This window comes from Thamnophis elegans, chromosome 15 (genome assembly GCF_009769535.1).
Source record: "Thamnophis elegans isolate rThaEle1 chromosome 15, rThaEle1.pri, whole genome shotgun sequence".
NCBI classification, from domain to species: domain Eukaryota; kingdom Metazoa; phylum Chordata; class Lepidosauria; order Squamata; family Colubridae; genus Thamnophis; species Thamnophis elegans.
Window position 1 is genome coordinate 19,557,020 of NC_045555.1, and position 24,228 is coordinate 19,581,247.

At 44.4% G+C, this 24,228-nt stretch overlaps 1 protein-coding gene across 2 annotated transcripts in view; it reads left to right on the forward strand.

Moving 5' to 3' along the window:
• Positions 1 to 10,655, forward strand: part of LOC116518445 (solute carrier family 22 member 15-like) — a 39,922-nt gene extending 29,267 nt beyond the window's left edge. The window contains exons 11-12 of one of the 2 annotated variants that reach the window (XM_032231841.1): positions 8,277 to 8,440; positions 9,107 to 10,655. In XM_032231841.1, the coding sequence (XP_032087732.1) occupies positions 8,277 to 8,440; positions 9,107 to 9,110 (168 nt within the window). In that variant the 3' untranslated portion in view covers positions 9,111 to 10,655. The remainder of the gene's footprint in view (positions 1 to 8,276; positions 8,441 to 9,106) is intronic. The other variant, XM_032231840.1, reaches the window with a different exon arrangement.
• The last annotated feature ends 13,573 nt before the right edge of the window (positions 10,656 to 24,228 follow it).

The following is a 24,228-nucleotide window of genomic DNA, read 5'->3' on the forward strand; positions in this document are numbered from 1 at the left end:
GTAAAGTTATAGCGTAAAAGCATTATTCAAGCCTATGCATAGGAATCTAGGCAACTAAAGTTAAAGACTAAATTGACACCAGATAAGGGTAAGCAGAATCCAGAAAGGGCCTGTATGTGGAAACGTAACAACTCTTAAGGTGATGATATGCTTAATTCTGCCCCCAGTTCTGCCCTCTCTTCTCCTGCAGTATAATTGTATATGGTGTATAGCAGAGGTGGTATTCAGCAGGTTCTGACCAGTTCTGGAGAACCGATAGCGGAAATTTTGAGTAGTTCAGAGAACCGGTAAATACCACCTCTTGACTGGCCCCGCCCCCATCTATTTTCTGCCTCCCAAGTCCCAGCTGATTGGTAGGGAATGGAGATTTTACATTATCCTCCCCCTGCCATGCCCACCAACCCATGCCCACAGAACTGATAGTAAATTTTTTTGAATCCCACCACTGGTTTATAGGAAGGGGAATTATTCTAAGAAAAATCCTCAGAATGTGAGAAGGAAGGAGATTGATCACTTTGAATTCTGGCACTGAATTGTCATGTTTGTTCTTTATTGTCCCTTTGACTTTTTGGAGGAGACTGTTTTCTGTACTTCACAAAACTCTAATATACAGTATGTGCTAAATATGTATTAGAAAACAAGGTGATGCATTCATTCATTTATGCACCTCACCCAACAGCAGTGAGGTGACACGAGGCTGGATCCAGGCGGTTGTTACCGCCTCTCTTCGGGAGGGGCACTTCCCCGCCGCACTTAAAGCGGCGGTGGTGAGACCCCTCCTGAAGAAGCCATCTTTGGATCCAGCTGTTCTCAACAACTATCGTCCAGTCTCCAACCTCCCCTTTGTGGGGAAGGTTGTTGAGAAGGTGGTGGCCTTCCAGCTTCAACGGTCCTTGGAGGAAGCCAGCTATCTTGACCCCTTCCAGTCGGGCTTCAGACCTGGTTACAGCACAGAAACCGCTTTGGTCGCATTGACCGATGATCTCTGGAGAGCCAGAGATGGAGGCCACGCCTCCATCCTGGTTCTCCTTGACCTCTCGGCGGCTTTCGATACCATCGACCATGGTATCCTTCTGCGACGACTGCGAGAGGTGGGGGTGGGAGGCACTGTTTTGCAGTGGTTCTCCTCCTACCTCTCGGACAGGTCGCAGTCGGTGTTAGTTGTGGGGCAGAGATCAACCCCTAGGCCCCTAACATACGGGGTGCCGCAGGGTTCGGTCTTATCCCCCCTACTATTTAACATCTACATGAAACCGCTGGGCGAGATCATTCGGAGGCATGGGTTAAGATACCATCAATACGCGGACGATACTCAGTTGTATCTGTCCGCCCCGTGCCAACTCAATGAAGCAGTGGACGTGGTGAACCGGGGTCTTGAAGCCGTTAGGGACTGGATGAGGGCTAACAAGCTTGTACTCAACCCGGAGAAGACTGCGTGGCTGTTGTGTTTCCCTCCCAAAAATTCGACCAGTGTTCCATCGCTCAGGCTGGGGGGTCAAATTTTATACCCCTCAGAGAGGGTTCGCAACTTGGGAGTCCTCCTGGATCCACAGCTGACTTTCGACCACCATCTGACGGCTGTGACCAGGGGGGCATTTGCCCAGGTTCGCCTGGTACGCCAGTTGCGACCCTACCTGAACCGGGAGGCTCTCACAACAGTCACTCGGGCCCTTGTGACCTCTAGGCTGGAATACTGCAATGTGCTCTACATGGGGCTGCCCTTGAAGAGCATCCGGCGACTTCAGCTAGTCCAGAATGCGTGTCAGCTTCTGCTTTGCTGTTGCTTCAGCTGCCATGAAACGGGGAGGGGGGGGCGTGTATGTGGGAGGGATTTAATTGATGTGCTGGAGGAATGTTCTAGGATGTACCAGTCGTTGGGAATTACGCATGCGTACGTGTTTCCCGCCTGCATCAACGGCCTACACATTCCATCTTCGGCCTGTCTTTTTGAAGTTATCTCACACCTGACATTTGAAGGACTTATGATTGGACTGGAGCTTTGATCCTAAGGGGGGGGGAACGGGTTTGCCTATATATCAATTGCTTTCGCGCCATATTATTCAGATCTTGCTTCACTACTGCCCGCTTACCATTTATAATTAGTAAAAGTACTTTGGATTTCCAACCCATGGAGTCTCTTAGTCTTCTTTCCTAATTATGGAGTGGAGTGGGCCCTGACAAGAAGCAAGATCTGAATATATCCCTTTCCAGGAGATTTACGTCTGCCGAGAAGGGAAAGAATGTCTTCTCCGACCAAAGAGGAGGAGGGCGCAGCTGGAGGGGATTCCAGTGAACTAGGACCTCCCGACCTTTCTTTACACCAGCCCAGCCCGTCTGACCGACCTCTGCACGAAGATTTATTTCAACTGCAAATTTCCAGTCAGCCTGAACCTTCCCCCCCACCCCGTTGGTCAATTTCAGCGGGGCAAAGAGAGATAGAGACAAGCTGGAATGCTGGGCTCACCCAAAGACCACCTCCACAAACTTCGCTGGAGCCAGGTGCTGTGAGCAAAATTCAGGCGAGTGAAGTCCCTGACTATTGGAACCAAAGGTACTGTGGGGAAAGCAGAGGGGGCGATGAAGGAGAATGGAGAGGCTATCAGCACCGGGGCCCGATGAGAAAACCCCACCGGAGTGAATTACCTGATTATTGGGGTCAAACATTTTTGGAAGAGAGAAGGGGGGAGGAGGAAAGAGACTGGAGAAACTGGCAACGTTACCCACGCCAGGATTCCCCCCCCCCCTCGGCCCGCATCTCCCCCTGCGGCTAGAGGTTTCGCTGATCAAAGAGGACCTCCCCCCCAGCCTCCCCCCCGAAGACATCGAATGGCTAAAATCCCTCCCTTGCCTGTACGTTTTAAGGGGGATTCTTCTAGCCTTCCCTCCTTTCTTATGCAAGTTTTTAACTACATGGAAATTTATGGGCGGGACTTTGAATCTGACACTTTAAGGGTCAGAATGATCCTTTTATCTTTGGATGGTGAGGCGGCTGCGTGGTCGACTGCTTTGCACATGTCTGGATCTCCCCTCTTGGGGAATTTCAACCGTTTTATGGAGGCTTTCCGTCAACGTTTTGATGACCCATTAACTGAGAAGCGGAACAAATTGAAGTTTTTAACCTTTGACCAGGACGATAGACCTGTCGCCCAATACATCCAGGAATTTCAGTGTCTCTCACAATACATGAGAGGATGGGGGGAGGACGCCCTTCTGGACAGATTTGCCGAAGGGTTGAACGCAGACATTTATCAACAATGTGTCAATCGTAACCTGCCAAGACGCTTAATCACGTGGTTTGAGCATGCTGCAGACGCCGAGCTTGACTTAATCCGTCTGCGTTATGCCACTGAAGAAAGAAGGAAGCGGAAGGAGAAGGCTGCCCGGTCCCTCCCCCCTCCTACTACGCAATCGTTCTCCAAACGACGAGGCGACGCAAGAGGGCCCCCTTCTGGCTCCTCTAGACCGTTAACATGCTTTCGTTGTGGCAAGCTTGGACACACCGCCCCCGAATGCCGGGCAAAACTGCCTCTCTCTGCCCAACCCCCTCCCAGACGTGAGGACAAGCCTGCCAGGGGCCCTGATAAGAAGAAGAAGGAGACAGCGTTCGCTGGGGAAACCAACCCCCCTCCTTTTGCCCAGCCATTAGAGGGTGACGCAGATGCTAACTCCTCTTCTTCTGAAGACTCTGATGACGACACATCGCCTCGCTGGGTGAGTTCAAACAAGGGGCCCCTTCTCATCCCTATTGAATTAAAAGTTCCTCCTGAGGGGACCCCTACCACCCTCCTAGCTTTACTTGATTCTGGCTGTTCCCGATCCATGATCAATCCCGCCATGGTAGAAAAATTGGGTATCAAATTGCGCACTTTGAAAACCCCGATGGTGTTTTGCCAAATAGATGGCTCGATTGCGGGGGGGGGGGGGGGCGCCCATTTTTTTACTGAGCCTTTGGAAATGAAAATGGGTACCCACACTGAATTAATCTCTTTTGTGGTCGCACCTGGCATGGACAGACCACTCATTTTGGGCATCCCATGGCTCCGGAAGTGGAACCCTCACATAAATTGGCGGACAGGCCGCTTGCGTGTTCGCTCGAAGGTGCCTCCAGTGGGGGAGGGCTCTCCGGACCAACCTGACCTCACTGATGTTCCTGAAGTAGCCGCTAGAGGGCAGGAGAGGATTGCAGGAGAGGAAAAAATCCCGAAAGAATATTTGGATCTTAGGGACGTCTTCAGCGACTGATCTTCGGACATTCTACCCCCCCACAGGCCTACTGATTGCTCCATTGACATTTTACCCGGGGTCAAACTCCCAAAACCCCGCATTTACTCCATGTCACCCAGGGAAATGGAGGAGATGCGTTCTTTCATTGACAAAAATTTGAATCGTGGTTTCATTGAACCGGCTCGACCCAAAGTGGCTGCCCCTGTCCTATTTCGTGAAAAGAAAGATGGGTCTCTTCGTTTGTGCTGTGACTTTCGCAACCTTAACGCAATCTGTACTCAAAACCTCTACCCACTACCACTGATGAAGGACTTGTTAGCGCAACTTGGGAAGGGCCGCATCTTCACAAAATTGGACCTGCGGGAAGCTTACTATAGAGTACGCATTAAGGAAGGGGACGAATGGAAGACCGCATTCAACTGCCCTCTTGGTTGTTTCCAGTTCCGGGTTATGCCTTTTGGCCTACAGGGGGCTCCTGCTGTGTTCATGCAATTCATTAATGAGATCCTCCACGATCATCTCTATAAGGGCGTTATCGTCTATCTAGACGATATCCTCATTTATACTCGCTCTTACGACCACCACGTCAATCTGGTGCGCACTGTCTTGAAAAAACTCCGTGCTGCCAACCTATATGCCAAATTGTCTAAGTGCGAGTTTCACCAAACGACTATTGACTATCTGGGCTACCGTATCTCCTCGAATGGCGTTGAAATGGACCCTGAAAAAGTGAAGGCGGTCACTGAGTGGGACGCTCCCAAAACTCGTAAACAGTTGCAAAAATTTTTGGGTTTCGCTAATTTCTACCGTCAATTTATTCCCTCTTTTGCCAACATTGCTCTCCCTATCACTAATTTACTCAAGACTAAAGGCGACCCGAAGCCAAAACCCAATAAGCCTTTGGACTGGACCATGGAATGCCAGGCGGCATTCGAAAAACTTAAACGCCTTTTTGCCGCTGAACCAGTTCTTAAACATCCTGATCTCAACCAGCCTTTCGTCGTCCAGGCGGATGCCAGTGATGTCGCTGTTGGGGCCGTTCTGCTACAAGCCAATGACCAAGGTAACTTACAGCCTTGCGCGTACACCTCACGTAAACTCACTGACACAGAACGGCGCTGGGCGGTTTGGGAGAAGGAGGCTTTTGCGGTCCGTTGGGCCCTCGCTACTTGGCGCCATTTTCTCGAAGGCTCTAAACACCCATTTGAAGTGTGGACTGACCACAAGAACTTGGAAGCGTTACGCACACCTCGGCGTCTCTCCCCCAAACAGATGCGGTGGGCCCAATATTTTAACCGTTTCAATTTCACTCTCAAGTATATCCCGGGCGGAAAGAACTTCATGGCCGATGCTTTGTCCCGATTACCTCAGTATAATTGTTCCAAACTGAGTATCGTCCAACCGCTCTTGGCAGCTCCGGTACTCACACGTCAGCAGACCAAAGCTCAGGAGGTAGTGCCTCACGATCTACTTTCTGACCTCAAAGCGGCTCTTCCTCAAGACGACTGGTTCCTGGCCCATCGGGACGAGTGCACCATGAGAGACGATCTACCGTGGATAGGTGCTAAATTATACGTCCCCGCTTCCCTACGACTTGTCGTCCTTCGTCGCGCTCATGACTCCAGGATGGCGGGTCATTTTGGATTCGTAAAGACTTTGCACCTTGTAAAGAGACAATTCTGGTGGCCTTCTTTAAAAAAGGACATTGAACTTTATGTGGCCAGTTGCCCAGTTTGCGCTGCCGCCAAAAAGCCGCCGGGGAAACCGCAGGGACTTCTACAGTCTGTCGCACGCCCGGTTGCACCTTGGAAGGAGATTTCTATGGACTTCATTGTTGACCTCCCCGAGAGCCAGGGGCACACCGTCATCTGGGTGGTCACTGATTTGTTTTCCAAGCAAGTTCATTTCGTGCCTTGCCACAAAATTCCTTCCGCCAAGGCATTGGCTAAATTATTTCTTTCCCACATCTACCGGTTACATGGGGTTCCCGACCGTATTATCTCCGATCGTGGAGTCCAATTCACATCTAAATTTTGGAAGGAGTTCCTCGCACGCATTGGTTCCGCCCAAGGCCTTAGCTCCGCCTACCATCCTCAGACTAATGGCGGCTGTGAACGTACTAATTCCGTCCTTGAACAATATTTACGTTGTTTTATCAATTATCAACAGGACGATTGGGTTGACTTGTTACCGCATGCTGAAGTGGCCTATAACAATTCGGTTCACTCCAGTACGGGCTTCACCCCTTTCCGGGTCGTTTACGGCCAGGATTTTGTTCCTATTCCCGAACTGCCTACGGCCCAGCCTCAGGTTCCTTCCGTTGCAGACTGGAGTGAGCGTCTCAGTCGCCTTTGGCCCCTGACTCTTTCCACCTTGGACGCTGCCCATAAGGCTCATAAGAAGCAGGCTGATAAGAAACGCTCTCAGCCCTATGAGTACCACGTTGGGGATTTAGTGTATTTGTCTACAAAATTCTTGCATTCTACACAAAAATCGAAGAAATTGGGTCCCAAATATGTTGGCCCTTTCCCAATTGTGAAAGTTATCAATCCTGTTTCTGTTCGTTTGCAATTGCCCAACCATCTCAACCGTATCCACCCAGTGTTCCACATTAACCTCATCAAACCAGTTCGGGTGTCCAACCTAAGGCCCGCAGATGACCCTCCGCCTGCTCCGTTACTTGTGGATGGGGAACATCATTTTGAAATTCGTGACATTCTTGATTCCCGTCGGCACCGTAATCGCATCCAATACCTTGTGGCTTGGAAACATTTTCCCCCCTCCCACACTGAATGGGTTGATAAGTCCCACGTTCGTGCGCCCCGCTTACTCCAGAAATTTTATGCTTCTTATCCCGACAAGCCTTGACTTCTCTCCCCTCCCTTTTTCATTTGTTTTGTTATTTGTCTGTTTTGTTTGTGTTTTCTTCCAGGCCTGACAGCCTTTTTCCGGGGGACGGCCGGATGTCAGCTTCTGCTTTGCTGTTACTTCAGCTGCCATGAAACGGGGAGGGGGGGGCGTGTATGTGGGAGGGATTTAATTGATGTGCTGGAGGAATGTTCTAGGATGTACCAGTCGTTGGGAATTACGCATGCGTACGTGTTTCCCGCCTGCATCAACGGCCTACACATTCCATCTTCGGCCTGTCTTTTTGAAGTTATCTCACACCTGACATTTGAAGGACTTATGATTGGACTGGAGCTTTGATCCTAAGGGGGGGGAACGGGTTTGCCTATATATCAATTGCTTTCGCGCCATATTATTCAGATCTTGCTTCACTACTGCCCGCTTACCATTTATAATTAGTAAAAGTACTTTGGATTTCCAACCCATGGAGTCTCTTAGTCTTCTTTCCTAATTATGGAGTGGAGTGGGCCCTGACAATGCGGCCGCGCGAGTGATTGTGGGCGCACCTCGGTTCGCCCACATAACACCTATCCTCCGCGAGCTGCGCTGGCTACCTGTTGATCTCCGGGTGCGCTTCAAGGTGCTACTCACCACCTATAAAGCCCTCCATGGTAGTGGATCTGCGTACTTGAGAGACCGCCTCCTGCCAATTACCTCCCTATGACCTATAAGATCACATAGATTGGGCCTCCTCCGAATACCATCCGCCAGTCAGTGTCGACTGGCAACTACACGGAGGAGGGCCTTTTCAGTAGCAGCTCCGACCCTTTGGAACGATCTCCCCGTGGAGATTCGTACCCTCACCACCGTCCAGACCTTCCGCACAGCCCTCAAGACCTGGCTATCCCGTCAGGCCTGGGGATAAGATCACAATCTGTCCCCACCCGAATGAAGAATGAATGTTGTGTTCTATTTTACTCTTATGTATTGTTTTATGTTTATTGTTTATACCCCCCCTCCCTATTTTATGTAAGCCGCCCTGAGTCCCCGCGGGGAAAAGGGCGGCCTATAAATATTAATAAAATAAATAATAAATAAATAAATATATCCTATTTATATATCACTGCAATTCAATGAAGACTTTTAAAATAACTCTTATCTACCTAATTATATTATTTCATAACAAATAATTTGATTCCTTCTAGAAATCTCTTGGTCCCTCTGTGCCATTTGGAGTCTTTGGAATCAGTGGGTTATCAGCTGGTTTTCTGACTCTTCTACTTCCAGAAACCCTGAACAAACCAATTGCAGAAACTATTGAAGATCTGCAGATGCCTGTCTATCAGATACTTAAAAACAAAAAGGCAGAGTAAACGCAATTATTTTTCTGTGTCTTCTGTGCTGCTGGAAATCTGTCTCACTTCTTTGAAATAATCTATTTCCTTTAACTACAATAGATGATTCAGTATCTGACTCCACAACAGTTCAGGTTTCCCCAATTTCCATTCACTCTTCTAATTATTTGGAAGATAGAAAAATGACTAATAAAAGCTTTTGTGATTGTTAAGTGTCTTAGTGTCTGTTGAACTGAATTATCATAAATTTCAGCACGTTCATTCATTTTAAAAGAATGGTATTAATTTATGGTTCTGGAGAACTACCAATATTTAATGTAAACCACGTGTAAAAATATTACTGTATTAGTAACTGTTGCTTATGAATAGTGGTGCTAATAGCTAGTCATTTTAGATCTGAATTCTTGCATTGTGTCTTCTGTAAAACTATTAAGAATTTCTGGATTCTAGATATTATGACTGCCCAATTTTGAAGATCAGATAATGTCAAAATCACCATATGTAACTTGAAGAATTATGCCTTTCCTTTCCTATCTGCTACCCATTAATATTCTTTTTTGTAATTTGCATCTGGACTTGTAAGGAGGGATTATTTTTTTAAATTTCTGTAGCCTATTAAATTGGTATCTGGTTAATTCTTATAACAACTATCCTAATTGATTTTTTCATCTGTTTAACAGGTAAATCAGTTAGAAGAAAACTTTTAGTATTGCAAAAAGTATCTTGGTTGAGAATTTCAGTTGATGCTGCCATCAAGATTATCACATTGCGACATTCAAATCTATTTTCCCATTTCCAGAATGATCAATGTCTCACGTAAACATAACCTGTGAACATCTGTGGAGAGGGAGAGGTAAAAATTAATGAGAAAATTTAAGGGCCTAAACCGATTTTTCAAATGCTGTATGCGGAATGTTTTAAAACATTCATAATTACTTGTGGTTTTTCATTTAGTAAACAGATAATAGGATAATTATTCTTGAAATGTATAAATTATTGGGGAATTGATTACAATTCTAAATAAGCAGTCAGAAAATTGACCATTAATTGTGTGATATTCTGGGCTCAGCATATTGGAATTAATATTACATTGATGCTTATAGTATCTTCAGAGTAGAAGATTTTTCAGGCCTGGAATATGCCATTTTGCTTTGGCTCTTAATTTCTACAGAATCTTGTTGCCAATATTTTTATATTAACGATTTTGGATGGTCTACCCTATTTATATATGCCAAAGAACTGGCAATTTGTTACTGTTTTAACAGTCATTGTAATATACACATTGTATGTAATCTGAAATTTAAATTAAAGAGACTGCATCTCCTGCTCGCTGTAAGAAATAGGTAAGTAGTCAGATTTTAGGCCTTATGTTTAGCAGGTGTCATTTTTATGTACCCTAGAAAACAAAATAGGCATTGAATCTAAAAATCTGCCAGATATGAAAAGTTATGAAAAAAACTATCACTGCTCCAAAAAATTATTTGTCCATGAACCTTCAAAAACTCCTCTAGAAACAGAAGTGTGAGAAATGGATGCTGCGGAACTGATCACAAACAAATATTATACTGGCTCCTGCACACTACGAACACCTGAGGCCTTACACATACCTCTTTTTCTGATGTGTAGTTCCTTGAATGTAACACTTGCCAACTCAGTTTCTTGTCATTGTATTTCATTTATAAGGGAAAATGTAGAAGCTACAATGATTTTTTTGACAATCTGTTATCCCCAGGCCATAGTCAGCTGTTTTGAGGACTCAGACAAACTTCTTTCAGATCATATTTTCTTCTGGATGAGATTCCTGTGGCAGTTACATGTCATGATTTAAAATTTACAGTAAATTTAAAAGGAAATGAGGAAACATCCCTGGCTTTTGAAGTATAGCTTATTTTGGCTTAAATAACTATATCTTTTCAGTGCTCTCTAGTAAAATAGACAGTCTTCATTTTTATAACTCGGAGGTAAAATGGACGATGGAATTATTCTAGATGTCAATGTGTGCCCTTCTAAACATAAACACAAATGATTAGCTTTTTTTCTGATATTGCTCATGATGGAAAATTTTATAAATTATATTTTTATAATGAAATGGAATATGAAATACTAAAAAGAATATTTTTCCTACGGAAGCAAAAGTGAATTGTGGAGGTAGTTTTTCCTATTACAAAAAGTATCCTTTTATTTCAATTATGTAGAAAATGGCTAATAAATTCTGTGGTTTCATACTGTCCTGCTAAGATTTTGTATTTGGGGGGTAAAAGCAGTCTGTAGTGCTAACATCCTGCTGTTTGTATTTGAGCAGCAAAGCATGTTAGTAATAAGGATAGGCAGGGCAAACACACTTTGCATAATGTAGCTGACAGAAACAAAAGCTACTAATAGTTAATAATGAGAAATCTGGGGAGCTGATTTACTCTGCAAAGTGAAAAATGTGGTTCACTAATTTGAAAACAAAACAAAAACCCTGCTAAAAGAATCAACCAAATCCAATTTGTCCCTCTGCTTCAGGGGTGGGATTCAAACAGTTAGGCCTGGTTGGATAAACTGGATGTTAATTTAATTTGGTTCGCCAAACTGGTAGTTACAAGGACTGGCCTCCCCTCCCAGGAGTCTCCACGCCACCCCTTTTGGATGCCAAGTAAGTTCAGGGCCCACGTGGAGGCTCTGGGAGGGTGAAAATTTGGCCTACCGGAAGTCTGGAAATGGGCCTGTTTCTGGTCTCTGGAGCCAGGGGAGGCCATTTTCACCCTCCCGGAGGCTCGAGAAAAACCTCCAGAGCCTTGAGAAGGGCAAAAAACAGGCCTACTGGAAGTCCAGAAACGGGCTTGTTTCTGGCCTCCAGAGGGTCTCCAGAGCTCGGGGAACGTCATGTTTGCCCTCCCAGACGCTCAAGGAAAGCCTCCAGAGCTTGGGGAGAGTGAAAACTCCCCCCATCATGGTGCACACCCACCCCATGGCCACGCCCACCCAGAAACTGGGTAGAGAACTAAAATTTTTCAATCCCACCCCTGCTCTGCTTATATGAAATAAGACTGTGTTTGATTTCAGCTGTGCTGTTGTATTGACTCACTGATATGACAGTCCTCAGCTGAAACACACAAGCTTGCTGATAATGCTGAAGGATCTCTTGTCTTGCTTTAGATTTACAGTCATTTTCCAGGCAAATTGTGATCCTAATGGGAAATGCAAGGGTCATACCCACAGGAGGCAGGTTGTTTCAAAGATGATCAGCAGTTGAACCAAGGTGACATTGTCCGGTGGTTGAAGCATTGAATCAGATCCCCCTTTTTATGACCACAGTTCAGCCCAAAACCTCTGCTGCTAAGCGAGACAGTTTGTTAAGTGAGTTAGGCCCTATTTTACAATCTTTTGTCCTACCATTGTGAAGAGAAGTGCTGTTGATGCTAAGTTAGTACCACGGTTGTTAAGTGAATCTGACTTCTCCCTTGACTTTGGTTATCAGAAGGTTGCCAAAGGGGATCACATGACCCTGGGACACTGTGGCCGCCATAAATATATGCCAGCTGCTTAAAACATCTGAATTTTGATCACGTGACTTTGGGGGATGCTGCAACAGCTGTAAGTGTGAAAACGGTCGCAAGTCACTTTTTTCTACTGTCGTAATTTTGAACGGCTACTAAACAAATGGTTGTAAGTCAAGGATTACCTGTATATTGCAGCAAAGAGAGCAGAGTTCAGCCCAGGCTTGCCATCATGGCTTTATCAGGGATTGGCCCAGTCTCTCTCTAGACCAGTGATGGCAAACCTTTTTTGGCTTGTGTGCCAAAAGGAGGAGTGCGAGGGGGGGGTCGTGCACAGGCATGCCACACCCATATTGCTATGCGTATGACCCCAGCGCGCATGCACGCACGACCAGTGCCCCCCCCCATTTTTGGCGTGCTTTTTTCGCCCTCCCCAGGCTCTAGAGGCTTTATAGGAGCCCGGGGAGGGCGAAAACAGCCCCATGCCCCCTCTGGAGGCTTCAGGAGCTTCAAAAGAAGGCCGAAGTCAGCTGGCCAGCATTCAGGGCAACACCTCACATCCCCTGACAAATGGGTCCATGTGCCACCTGTGGCATGCATGCCATAGGTTCGCCATCATGGCTCTAGACTGTTGAAGGTCCTTGGTTGAAGGTCCTAGGCCTCCAGTCCAACCAAAGCATCCAGGCCCAAAGCTACTCAAGTAGAAAGAGCAGCAGTTCCCTCTCAAGCCAATTGTTAGGCTCTGATTTACAGGCATCATTTTGAAGACAAAGAATGCAGAAGACCAAGGCCTTGTCTGGCTCTTGGGGTGGTGTTAATCTTTATTTTAAATGGTTTAAGCCACTGGCGGGCCTCGAGTTTGACACGTCTGGCCTAACTGAAGGTTTACCAGGTAATTTTCAAGTTGTTAAGTTGCCACCTAGAATTTTTATTTTCTTAAAATTTTTGTGCTGTTCATTAGGGATCCAGAACCATTCAGACGATAAAAACAATGGCAGGAAAGGGTGATTGGTTCGCATCAGACTGCCTTCATTTTCCTGTTTCAGTTTTAGAAAAGGAGATGGAAAATCTGGCAAGTGCCTCCTTTTCAAAAACAACTGCACACCATGACTGAATTGACCATGGTGCCACAGTAGTTTTGATTTACAGTTGGCTGCATAACAAACCGCTTTGGTTTCCTTTGCTTGCCCTCAACTGTTATGGACAGTTGAAAGCCCAAATTAGCTATTGTTATCACAAGACCACAAGCAACAAATAACAAATGCAACTACCCAAAGGGGTGTCAAACGCACGTCACGGCTGCGTCACGTGATGTCTCAGGACTTTTCCCCCCTTTGCTAAACTGGGCGTGGGCGTGGCCAGCACGTGACGCATCTGGACCACAGGCCGGGAGTTTGACAGCTCTGTCTAGCACATCATTTTTACTGGGAAAAGTAGGGTTTGTTTGATATTGTACAAGTAAACAAGCTGAAGACTCAAGGTGGCATCAGTTTCCATCAAGATCTGCATACAGATTAATGATCTTTCCCAAAACTGGATGATTAAAAGATGTTCCAGTTCTTTTATCCTGGAGGGAGGCGGGGGGGATGTACAAAAATCAATATAGCTTTCTGATGAACATTATACCGAAATATTTATGGTGGAGATTAATGATGAAAATTCCTGTTGATCAAATTGGAAATTAAAGAGTGAAAAGATTTATTTGCAGCAAGCTACTGCTTTTATAGCTTTTGCACTATATCTCATTTATGAAAAAAGCTGATTTAAAAATTTTGAATTTCTTTTTGATAGTTTGGTTTTGTGGTGAGGGACCCCTGATAATAAATTCACTTGTCTTTGTTTTATTCACAGAACCAATTTCAGACATGTTTAAAATTAAAAATCTTGTTACCATAATATTCTGGTTCTTATCTTGCCTATTACTGTGTTTGGAATGATGGGAATGATGTACAAAGGGTATCATTTTGTGAAGAGCTGGGGAGAATACAGAATACATTGGAATGCAATTCATATATTTATAGGTAAAGGTGCTAGTCGTTCCCGACTCTAGGGGGCGATGCTCATCTCCATTTCAAAGCTGAAGGGCCAGTGCTGTCCGAAGACATCTCCGTGGTCATGTGGCCGGCAAGACTAAATGGCAAAGGTGCACAGAGCACTATTACCTTCCCACCAAAGGTGGTTCCTATTTTTCTACTTGCATTTTTACATGCTTTCAAACTTGGGTTGGCAGAAGCTTGGACAAGTAACGTGAGCTCACTCTGTTACGCAGCACTAGGGATTTGAACCGCCAAACTGCCGACCTTTCTGATCGACAAGCTCAGTGTCTTAGCCACTGAGCCATCGCATCCCAATACATTTATAAGTAAAGTATAAAACATACTAACAGTCCTCAAGAAAGAAAACACACTTTTGTGGCTTGGAGTTTGTTTTGTTTTAGTTAAAATTAAGTTGGGTATTGGAGGATCAATTACACATTTGCAGGTGTTCTTAATCAGCTTAATAGGATAACATTTAACTATCATTTCAGTTACAAAGAATCTTAATTAAATGTAATTAAATAATGCTGAATTTGCAAACGAGGAACTATAAGCAATTACCTTCCAGTGGCGTATAGATTGTACATCATGAAGTATTTATCATTGAAATGGCCTTTCAAGTGGCTGAACTACTTTTGTTTACAATCATGGGCTTACATCAAGTCAGGTCCCCTATACTTAATCAATTTTATACATCTTACAAATAGGAATATTGAAGTAGATGATTCCGGAAAGCATGAACATTGATTTATAGCAACACAGAAAGCACAGTGAAGCTAATTACAAGTGTAATTGATCAAGCAGTGCTTTTGTGAAAGATCCAATAGATGATGAGTTGCTTGGAAGAATGGCTCCTTTCTAAATCTTTAGTAGGCTGGTGGCAGTGACCTGGCTTGTTTATAATTTGTTCAAACCATGTATTTAATTTGCTTTGCCATTCTGAAAGGTAAAGAAAAATAAAGGATAAGCTTCTTTCAGGTGCAAATTATTTTAGAGCAATGTTGCTCAAACTTGGCAACATGAAACTTGTGTGTGACTTCAACTCCCAGATTTCACAGCCAGCATAGCATGTTCTTGGGAAGCAAATGAAGAATTAAAAAGTGCAGCTTGCCTTATGAAGAGAACTGAAAGCATGTGTACAACAGACAGAAATAAAACCCAATGTCTGGGCAGATTATTGAATCCATTGAAAATAGTATGGAAAGGACAAAAAAGAAAATGGTGATGGACGTTAAACCAAGCAATATTTCAGGAAAAATAATTTATACAAAAGACCAAAAAAAGAATTGGATCCCCCTCCCCCAAAAGAGAATAGGAAGGAAAAGATCTCGCTACACACTGTATGGATACCATTAAGGCATACAGGGACTAGCAATAATGTATATAGGAAAGAAGAATAAGAGAAAATAAGACAAAAAAGATTGGAAATAAAATTAAAGAGAGAACCTCACAAAAAAAAAAATTGAAAAATCAAATAAATATAATAAAACACAAAATGAATTTATTGGAAAAAGAACAACTGGCATGTAAAATTAAAAGTGTAAAGCAAAACTTTGAAAATGTGAATAAGCCTGGAAGATGGTTGGCTTATAAATTGAAAAAAAAAAGAGAGAGAGAAAGTTGAAACATCGACTAATGGATGGGAAAGGGATGCTTCAATACCAGAATGAGGCCTACTATTTTTTAAATAGTTGCTTTATACACTTAGAATAGGTAATGTTAATTTCCAAGCACATGGGCACTATCGTTGTTCAAAATGGAATTGAGGAAAAATGACAACTTGATGTTAAAAGACAATGGCAAATGTGCTTCAAACCAGCGTTTTGCCTAAAAATTGTTTTGGAAAAAGGGGAATATTGATGGTTTTAGCCATTTTCCTGGAAGCAGAGAAGAGCAACCAGGATGATTAGGGGACGGGAGGCTAAAACATATGAAGAATGGTTGCAGGAACTGGGCATGGCTAGTTTAATGAAAAGAAGGACTAGGGAAGACATAGCAGTCTTCCAATACCTCAGGGGTTGCCACAAAGAATAGGGAGTCAAACTATTCTCTGAAGCATCTGAGGGCAGGAGAAGAAGCAATGGGTGGAAACTAATCAAGGAGAGAAGCAACTTAGAACTGAGGAGAAATTTCCTGACAGTTAGAACAATTAATCAGTGGAACAACTTGCCTCCAGAGGTTGTGAATGCTCCAACACTGGAAGTTTTAAAGAAGAGATTGGATTGCCATTTGTCAGAATGGTGTGGTGTCTCTTGCTTGGGTGGGGGTGGGGGGGGTTGGCTAGATGATCTCCAAGGTCCCTTCCAACTCTGTTAATATGTTAACAATCTTCACGCTCTCAAGGATATTTACAATTTACCCAAGTCAAGGATGATTATAATGCATCTCACTAAAATGGGAAACTGGCATTAAAAGACATCAATTTTTTTGGTTCCCTTGCTTAAAGTAAAAATTAGTAGGTTTAGTGTCAGCCGTAACATAATTTGGCATTTATTTGACACTTTGGGACAGAAGCACAAATATCTTTGTTTTCTAGTTCTTGGGTCCCTGGATTCCAGAAGGGCTCCAAAATACATTCTCTTCAGCCAATAATGCAGAAGGGAGCTTAACTGCACCACAGTATCTAACTTCACTCTAGAATTCCTGATATTAATTTTGTGTGCTGGTCTGTAAGAATACAGGTTAGAATCTGGAGTTCAAAACTGGTCAGTGTATGCATGCTGGACAGCAAATCGCTTTACTCCCCCAGGTGTGAACATTCATTTAGTGAATTTTCACAAGAATGAATTTATTCAGAAAGAATACTTACGTTAGAAATTCAAAATTGCGATCACTGTAGCCATGTGACTTGGATTCAGTCCAGGGGTGACATTCAATTTTTTCTCTACCAGTTCTGTGGGTGTGGCTTGGTGGGAGGACCCTGTGACTGAGAGTGGGCATGGCGCCCATCAGTCACCCCTCCACCAAGCCACACTCACAAAACCCAGTAGGGAAAAATGTGTGAATGAGTACAAGAAGCATAATGAATGCTGTGGCAGAGAGAATCCAAACTTTTCTCCCTCCATTCTCAGCGGGGCTGCTGCTCCCTTTATGGTCCCCCCCCATCCCCTCCCTCCCAAGGATCAAAGTATCTTAAAAGGGACGGGCTGCAGCAATCCTGCTATGAATGGAGGGAGAAAAGTTTGGATTTTCTCTGCTGCATTTAACATTGAATTCTGTGGCAGAGAGAATCTGAACTTTTCTCTCTCTATTCAAAGCAGAGCTGCTGCTCCCTTTATTGTCCCCCTGGCCCCCTCCCAGGGACTATCTTAAAGAGACGGACTGCAGCAACTCCGATGTGAATGGAGGGAGAAACGTTTGGATTGGGTGGGCCGGCTGAGCAGCTGGAACAGCCGAGTGGCCAGAAGAGGTGAGCAGTGATCAAGTGGGCGTCCGGGCAGGCGTGGGCAGGGCCAACCAGTGGTGATTTCTACTAGTTCGGGGAACTGATTCAAATCGTCCGGATCCAGTCCGATCCGGTCGAATTTCACCCCTGATTCAGTCACTGCTGCAGTGGCCGCCACTTTTAACTCTGTGACTTGCCTGTGCCATTTGGGGTCACGACATGCGCTTTCTGAAGCCAGCAGATTGGGATATTTTTTTTTGTACTGTTTGTAAGCACTTTGGGTACTATACTTCACAAACCATTGTGTTTGTAAGTGCAATACTTTTGCAAAGATAAAGTTTGTTTGCATTTGCCTTGAAACCACTAGAAATGCTAGCCAGCATTTACACAAAGCATTCTATAAAGTTGTGTTTCCTTGCTTTTATTTTGGAGATTAGTGTCACCCTGCCAACAAAAGTGCGTATATTTGAGGCTCTGGTTTTTCCAGTTGCAATGTATGGCTGTGAAGGTTGGACCATAAGAAAGGCTGAGCGCCAAAGAATGCAGGCCTTTGAACTGTGGTGCTGGAGAAGACTCCTGCAAGTCCCTTGGACTGCAAGGTGATCAAACCGGTCAGTCCTAGAGGAGATCAACCCTAACTGCTCTTTAGAAGGCCAGATCCTGAAGATGAGACTCAAATACTTTGGCCACCTAATGAGAAGGAAGGACTCACTGAAGAAGAACTTAATGCTGGGAACGATTGAGGGCAAAAGAAGAAGGGGACGGCCAAGAATGAGGTGGCTGGATTGAGTCAATGAAGCAGTCAAACTGAGCTTAAATGGACTCCAGAGGATGGTAGAAGACAGGAAGGCCTGGAGGAACATTGTCCATGGGGTCGTGATGCGTCGGACACGACTTCACAACTAACACAATATTAGTAGTTTGTAGGTTTTAAATTTAAATTGCGTCCAGAAGCTGTGGGTGCCCCAGCACTGGAAGCTTTTAGGAAGAGGCTGGATAGGCATTTATCAGAAATACTCTCTTGTGAGGGCAGTGGGTTAGACTAGATGACCTCAGGTCCCTTCCATCTCTGTTACTTGCAAGCTGAGAGTGCTATAAATCCCTGCACCATCTCCCTCTGGCTAGAAACTCAAGCTAATTAGTAGCAAGTGTTTTTTTTTAAAGCAACTGCAGTTGGAGAGTTCTGTAAATTACTGCCCCACCTCTGAAGAAGCTGAGCTGACTAGTAGCAAATGGATTTTTTTTTCAAAAAAAAAAAAAAAGCAACTGCAATCAGAGAGCTGTGCCAGCCTGCTTGAAGGCCATTTAGTTCCTCAGCCAGAAATAGCTGATGGTCAGGGAAGCCTCTCAGTTCAGTTAATGATGGCAGCGATCAATTAATGAATCGGAGGAAATAATAAGTTAGATCTTTGATTCATTTAATGACCCATTTGAGTCAATTAATGAATTTGATTTTAAAAATTTGTTGTTGGAAGAAAAATCCATCTGGTTCTGTTCCAAGTGGGAAGAAAGCACAGGTGGGTTCCTACCGGTTCGCACCAGTTCGGTAGAACCGGTTCATCAAATCTACCGAACCGGTTAGAAGAGGTTCCACCAGTGGACCTGGAAAGCAGGCCACACCTACAGAAGAGGTTCCACAATTTTTTGAAACCTACCACTGGAAGAAAGACACTGGAAACATGGCGGCTGATTGGAAAGATGGTTTATTGATGGACAGGACCACATGGGCTTGAGGTCCTGGGCAGCTGAAGACGTGGAGATGAGAGTGAGAGGTATTTATATCCTCTCTTGGGCTTTGAACTTGAGCTTCCTGTTCCTGTGGCAAGGGCATGTATTCTATTGGTTGTAGTCAGACTTCCATGGGGCCATGTCGTTTCATGTTTGTCTTGAAGTCAAGTTTGGTTGAAGTGTGCTGATGCAATGAAGGGGCTGAGGGCTAATCTTACCTTTGTTCAAATCTTGCTACTGATAATAATGGATTACCAAATCTGCATTTCTACAGGCTGGCCTCAGCTTTGTATCTGCTTGGGGGCAGGGAGCTGGGTCTCTGAAATTCTGTCTTTAGAAACATGTTTCTCCTTTAGGAAAATATAATAATCTGCCCTTTGAAAATATTTCTCAAATACTTCATTCTTCTAGGAGGGGTGGGTGTGCTAACTTTCTACATTGTAAAATTGAGTCTGATTCCACTGCTGATTTTTAAAAATTGACTAACCTAATGGGCAGGCTCCATTAGGTTCGGATCTGGAGGACTACTACCTGTATATAGCAACCAGAAAGCAGGCAGAAAATCTATACAGCTAATGATACATTTTAAAGAATTAAGATTCTTTTGTCCTCTGAATTAAGATTCTTTTAAATCTCCAGAAGACTGATGATTTATGCCTTGGAAAATAAAACATTTCTACATCTTAACATTTGTTAATTTTCCATAAGCTTTATTAAAGATGAGCAAATTTCAGAATGTGTGTCTGTGTTTATATGAAGAGATTGTGTGTGGATTTGGTAAGTTAAATACTTGATGGTATGAGAGCAAAGGATGTTTGATGTGCCATGCATTAAGAGGGGTGCTTTCAAGACCTCCATCTATCTCATTTATTTGGCTTTCAAAAGGTAAGTCCATATTAGAGGGCACAATCATAGCTTTTTTCCCCCCCTATTTTCTCTAATTTTATTTTCTCCAGTGCTAGCTGATGATTGAAATGTTTTGTAGAAGTCCTGAGGCAGTATTATCCTTTTGTGATGTTTGTGATGCTCTCAGAAGAAATGTCCATTTGGGTTCAGTTCCAAGTGGGGAAAAAGAAGTATGGTGGCTGTTTGGAAGGATGATTTTAATGGTGGACAGGACCACATGCCTTGAAGATGTTGGGTGAAGAAAAAAAAAGGGGTGCTGAGTGGGCCTGAGTTTTATATCCTCTCTGAGCTTTTGAATTTGAGCTTGTATTCTGATTGGTTGTCAGACTCCCATGGGGTCATACAGGGGCAACTCTATAGGCTGTCCTGAGTCCCAAGCTTGGTTGAGCCTTGCTGGGTGATGTAATCTTCCCAGGTGCCATATGGTGAGATGGGTAGAGGGCTAATCCTACCTTTGTTGGATCTTGAGTGATGTTATTTGCCTATGAATAGACCTAGCTATCTCTGTATCTCTAAAATGCGGACATCTGCTGTGGGCTCTTGAGGATGGTGTGGGCTATTAAGAGTGAGTCTGCTTCCTGCCTAGAGCATAGAGCCAGTCTTAAACCACATACAGAAACAGCAAATAAACTGGTTTGCTCACCTGGAGAGAATGTGGGATTCTGTACCATACAAGCTATATACAGAGGGAGAAGTAGGTCAAAGTACATGAGGCAAACCCAGAAGAAGATGGAGAAACAACATCAAAGAAACACTCTAGCTTGAACAAAATCAAGCTAGAGTGGGAGGTTGGAAGTGCCCATGCACACCGCACCCACTTACCTTAAGACCACCACAGCCTGGCCTCTCCCGCCCCAACACCTGTCGTGCCACTGCCCAACTTCTGCAGGCACTTGTGGCTACTCGCAGCTGGATGCCAGGAGGCTCATGTTGGTGGAGCCACTTGTGGCAGGACACTGCATGGTGTGGGAGCTGCTCCTCCGGTGCAACAAGCCACGCGACGTCCTGTGAGGGGCTCCACCAGCGCAACGAGCCTTGTAGTGTCCTGCCAAGAGTGAATAGAATAGAATAGCAGAGTTGGAAGGGACCTTGGAGGTCTTCTAGTCCAACCCCCTGCCTAGGCAGGAAATTGTTCTAATTGTCAGGAAATTTCTCCTCAGTTCTAAATTGCTTCTCTCCTTGATTAGTTTCCACCCATTGCTTCTTGTTCTGCCCTCAGGTGCTTTGGAGAATAGCTTGACTCCCTCTTCTTTGTGGCTCCTCTGGCGTGGCGAGTCTTGCAGCATCCAGCAGCAAGTGATTGCAAGGGGCTGCAGAAGTTGGGTAGTGGTGTGCTTGATTAGCTTTTCCAGGATCATCCCAGGTATTTATGTCAGGCTGATTTGTCTATAGTTTCCTGGATCTGTCGTCCCCCCCCCCCCCCCGGCCGCCTTTTTTTTGAAGGTGAAAATCACATGAGCTCCTTTCCAGTCCTCTGGTAGTTCCTCAGTTCTCCAGGATCTTTGAAAGATATGGTTCAGTGGTTTCAAGATCACATCTGCCATTGTCAGGGTTCCAAATAGCACCCAAAATTAAATCAGAATCCAAGGCAAAGTATTGGTCAAAGTTCCAATATATTAAGAGAGCCATGTTGGCACATCTGGGAAAACCCGAATCTGAAAGTTTCCTGGTTTTCCCCACACTTGAAAGTTCAAGATCTTGCCCCCACACCCATGAGCCCATCACATGGTCCAATCTTCCACTGCCATGTTGGCAGTTCCACCCATCCAGTTCCTGTCAGGTGCAGAGGTGCAAAGATCTTGGCTTTCTAGAAAGAATTTTGTTATGGCTACATATCATCTAACGCTGTACCACCACCCCTCCCATTTTCCCACAATACAAAATGCATAGTAAAATAATAGAAATGTGGCAGGCCAAAGATCCCAAAGAAAAGATGGCTGCAGGCTTGACAACCATCTCATTTAGAACTCTGGGATGTAATCCAGAGAACAATGGGCATGGTTGATTGCCACAACCGAAAGAAAATAAAACAAGCTAAATCTGTCAATTGATTTTCAATATAATTTCTATAGACCTTATTCCTTTAATTCTCGGGATTCCCAATTTTAAGCTTCATTGGCGTTTAAACTTTGACACATAGATATCTGATTATAATTTTAATGACCTAACCCAATGATGGCAAATCTTTTCGGCACCAAGTGCCCAAATCTGAATGCACATGCATGTGCATGCATGTGCACACTGGAAACCCAAAGACCAGGTGGCCAGCGCGCACATGCCTGCATTTTGGAGCCGTTTTTAGGCCATTTTTCGGGCCATTTCAGCTCGTTTTTCAGCCAAAACCAGCCTGAAACCTCCTGAAAAAAAAAAAAAGGCTGAAAACAGCCTGAAAAGGGCTTTTTGGCTATTTTTTGGGCCATTTTCAGGCTGGGGTTTTTTTTTTGGCCAAAACCAGCCTGTTTTTTGGCAGTTTTTCAGGCCATTTTCTGGTGCTCCTGCACTCGCGAAGACCAGCTGGCCAGTGTGCATGTGTGTGCCAGCAACCAGAAGAGTAACTGGCGATGGCACGCATGCCCACAGAGAGGGCTCTATGTGCCACCTTTGGCACACGTGACATAGGTTCGCAATCATGGACCTAACTAGTATTTCTGAACCTGGATAACTTAAATGTAGTACTTCAGTTCCAGAGTTCCCAAGCCAGCATGTTTCTTAAAAGATGCTAAGGTTGAGAAACACTGGATTGAAGCCTCAAATACAGATGTCTTTAGGAGACATCTGTCCGTCTATATAAATTATCTTAGGTGCACTATCTGAATGATGCCCTAGATGGCAGAAAATATCTAAAAATCCCCTCACAAAATTGGATTTCCTAATGTAAAATAAGAAAATACACTGTCTAGAAGTAGACACATGCTGTTTTATATTCTTGTGCTGGTTTTTTTGAAAAATGTTAAGCTATGTTATAGTGATCTGAGTTCTGGGATTGTTCTTTGGAAGCAAAATTGCAAGCACTGCCAAACATTCTATTCAAGAGAGTTTTTACAAAAGTTTAAATTCAAAGATTTGCTATTATAGTCAGGGACATTCACAAAGTGGAGGCAGAGATGGTTCCTCCTGGTATGGTGTGCCAGAAGAGGTGGTGAAAATCTGGTGTACTGAATAGGACCGGTAGTAATGGTGGCCTGGCCATGCCCCCAAACCTGTTATCCCGTCAGAAGCTTTTTTTAAAAAAAGTTTTTTTCCCCAGCTGGTTTAGGCAAGGGGAAAAAAGCTTTAAAAATAAGAGAGAGAGGGAGAGAGGGGGGGGAGAGGGAGGGAGGAAGGGGGAAAGGAAGGGAAGGGGAGGGAGGGAGGGAGGGAGGGAGGAAGGAAGGAAGGAAGGAAGGAAGGAAGGAAGAAAAACACAGCAATTTAGGGCTATAAGGCTACTCAGAAGTCATCTAGTCCAACCCCCTGCTGCAGCAGGAAACCTTACATTGTCTGGATTATTTTGGTGCCTCTATCAGAGAGGAAAATTGCCAGAAAGGAGAAGGAGTTTACTAGGACAAGGCTGCCATGCAGAGGAAGGCAGAGATAGTCCTTGACTAATGACTACAATTGAGCCCAAACTTTTTGTTTGCTAAGGAAGAGCGTTGGTAAGTGAGCTTCACTACATTTTACCCATCCATGACATCTCCTGGTGAGTGACATCAAGTTGGCCACGCCCACCCAGTCACATCACCATCAAGCCAAACTCATAAAATAGGCCACACCTACAGAATAGGTAGTAAAACATTTTGAAATCCACCCATGAGGGGAGGTTTTTTTTTTTTTTTTTTTTTTTTAAATCAAGATGGTAGTGCAATGAAAGCCTCACTCATATTTTTTGGCTTGGTTGACCATCCCTGGGTGGCGCAGCTAAAAATAAAAATAAATAAAAGGTAAACTAACAATTAGTGACACCAAGGAAGGGACTGCAGTCTACTGTCCCTTCCTATTTTCTTGACTGAACCCCCGCGCCCTTCTTTCCTTCCTTCTGGAAGCGAGTTGACATTTCACTGTGTTGGAAGAAATGTCTATCTGGGTTCAATTCCAAGTGGGGAGAAAGACACTGGAAACATGGAGGCTGCTTGGAAGGATGGTTGAATGGTGAAGCAGAACCATTAAGCACATGGTCCTGGTGCAGCTGAACACATGGAGTGGAGAGAAATATATATACACCCTCTCTTGGGCCTTGCCCTAGAGCTTCCTGTTCCTGTGCAAGAAATATATCCTATTAGTTGTCA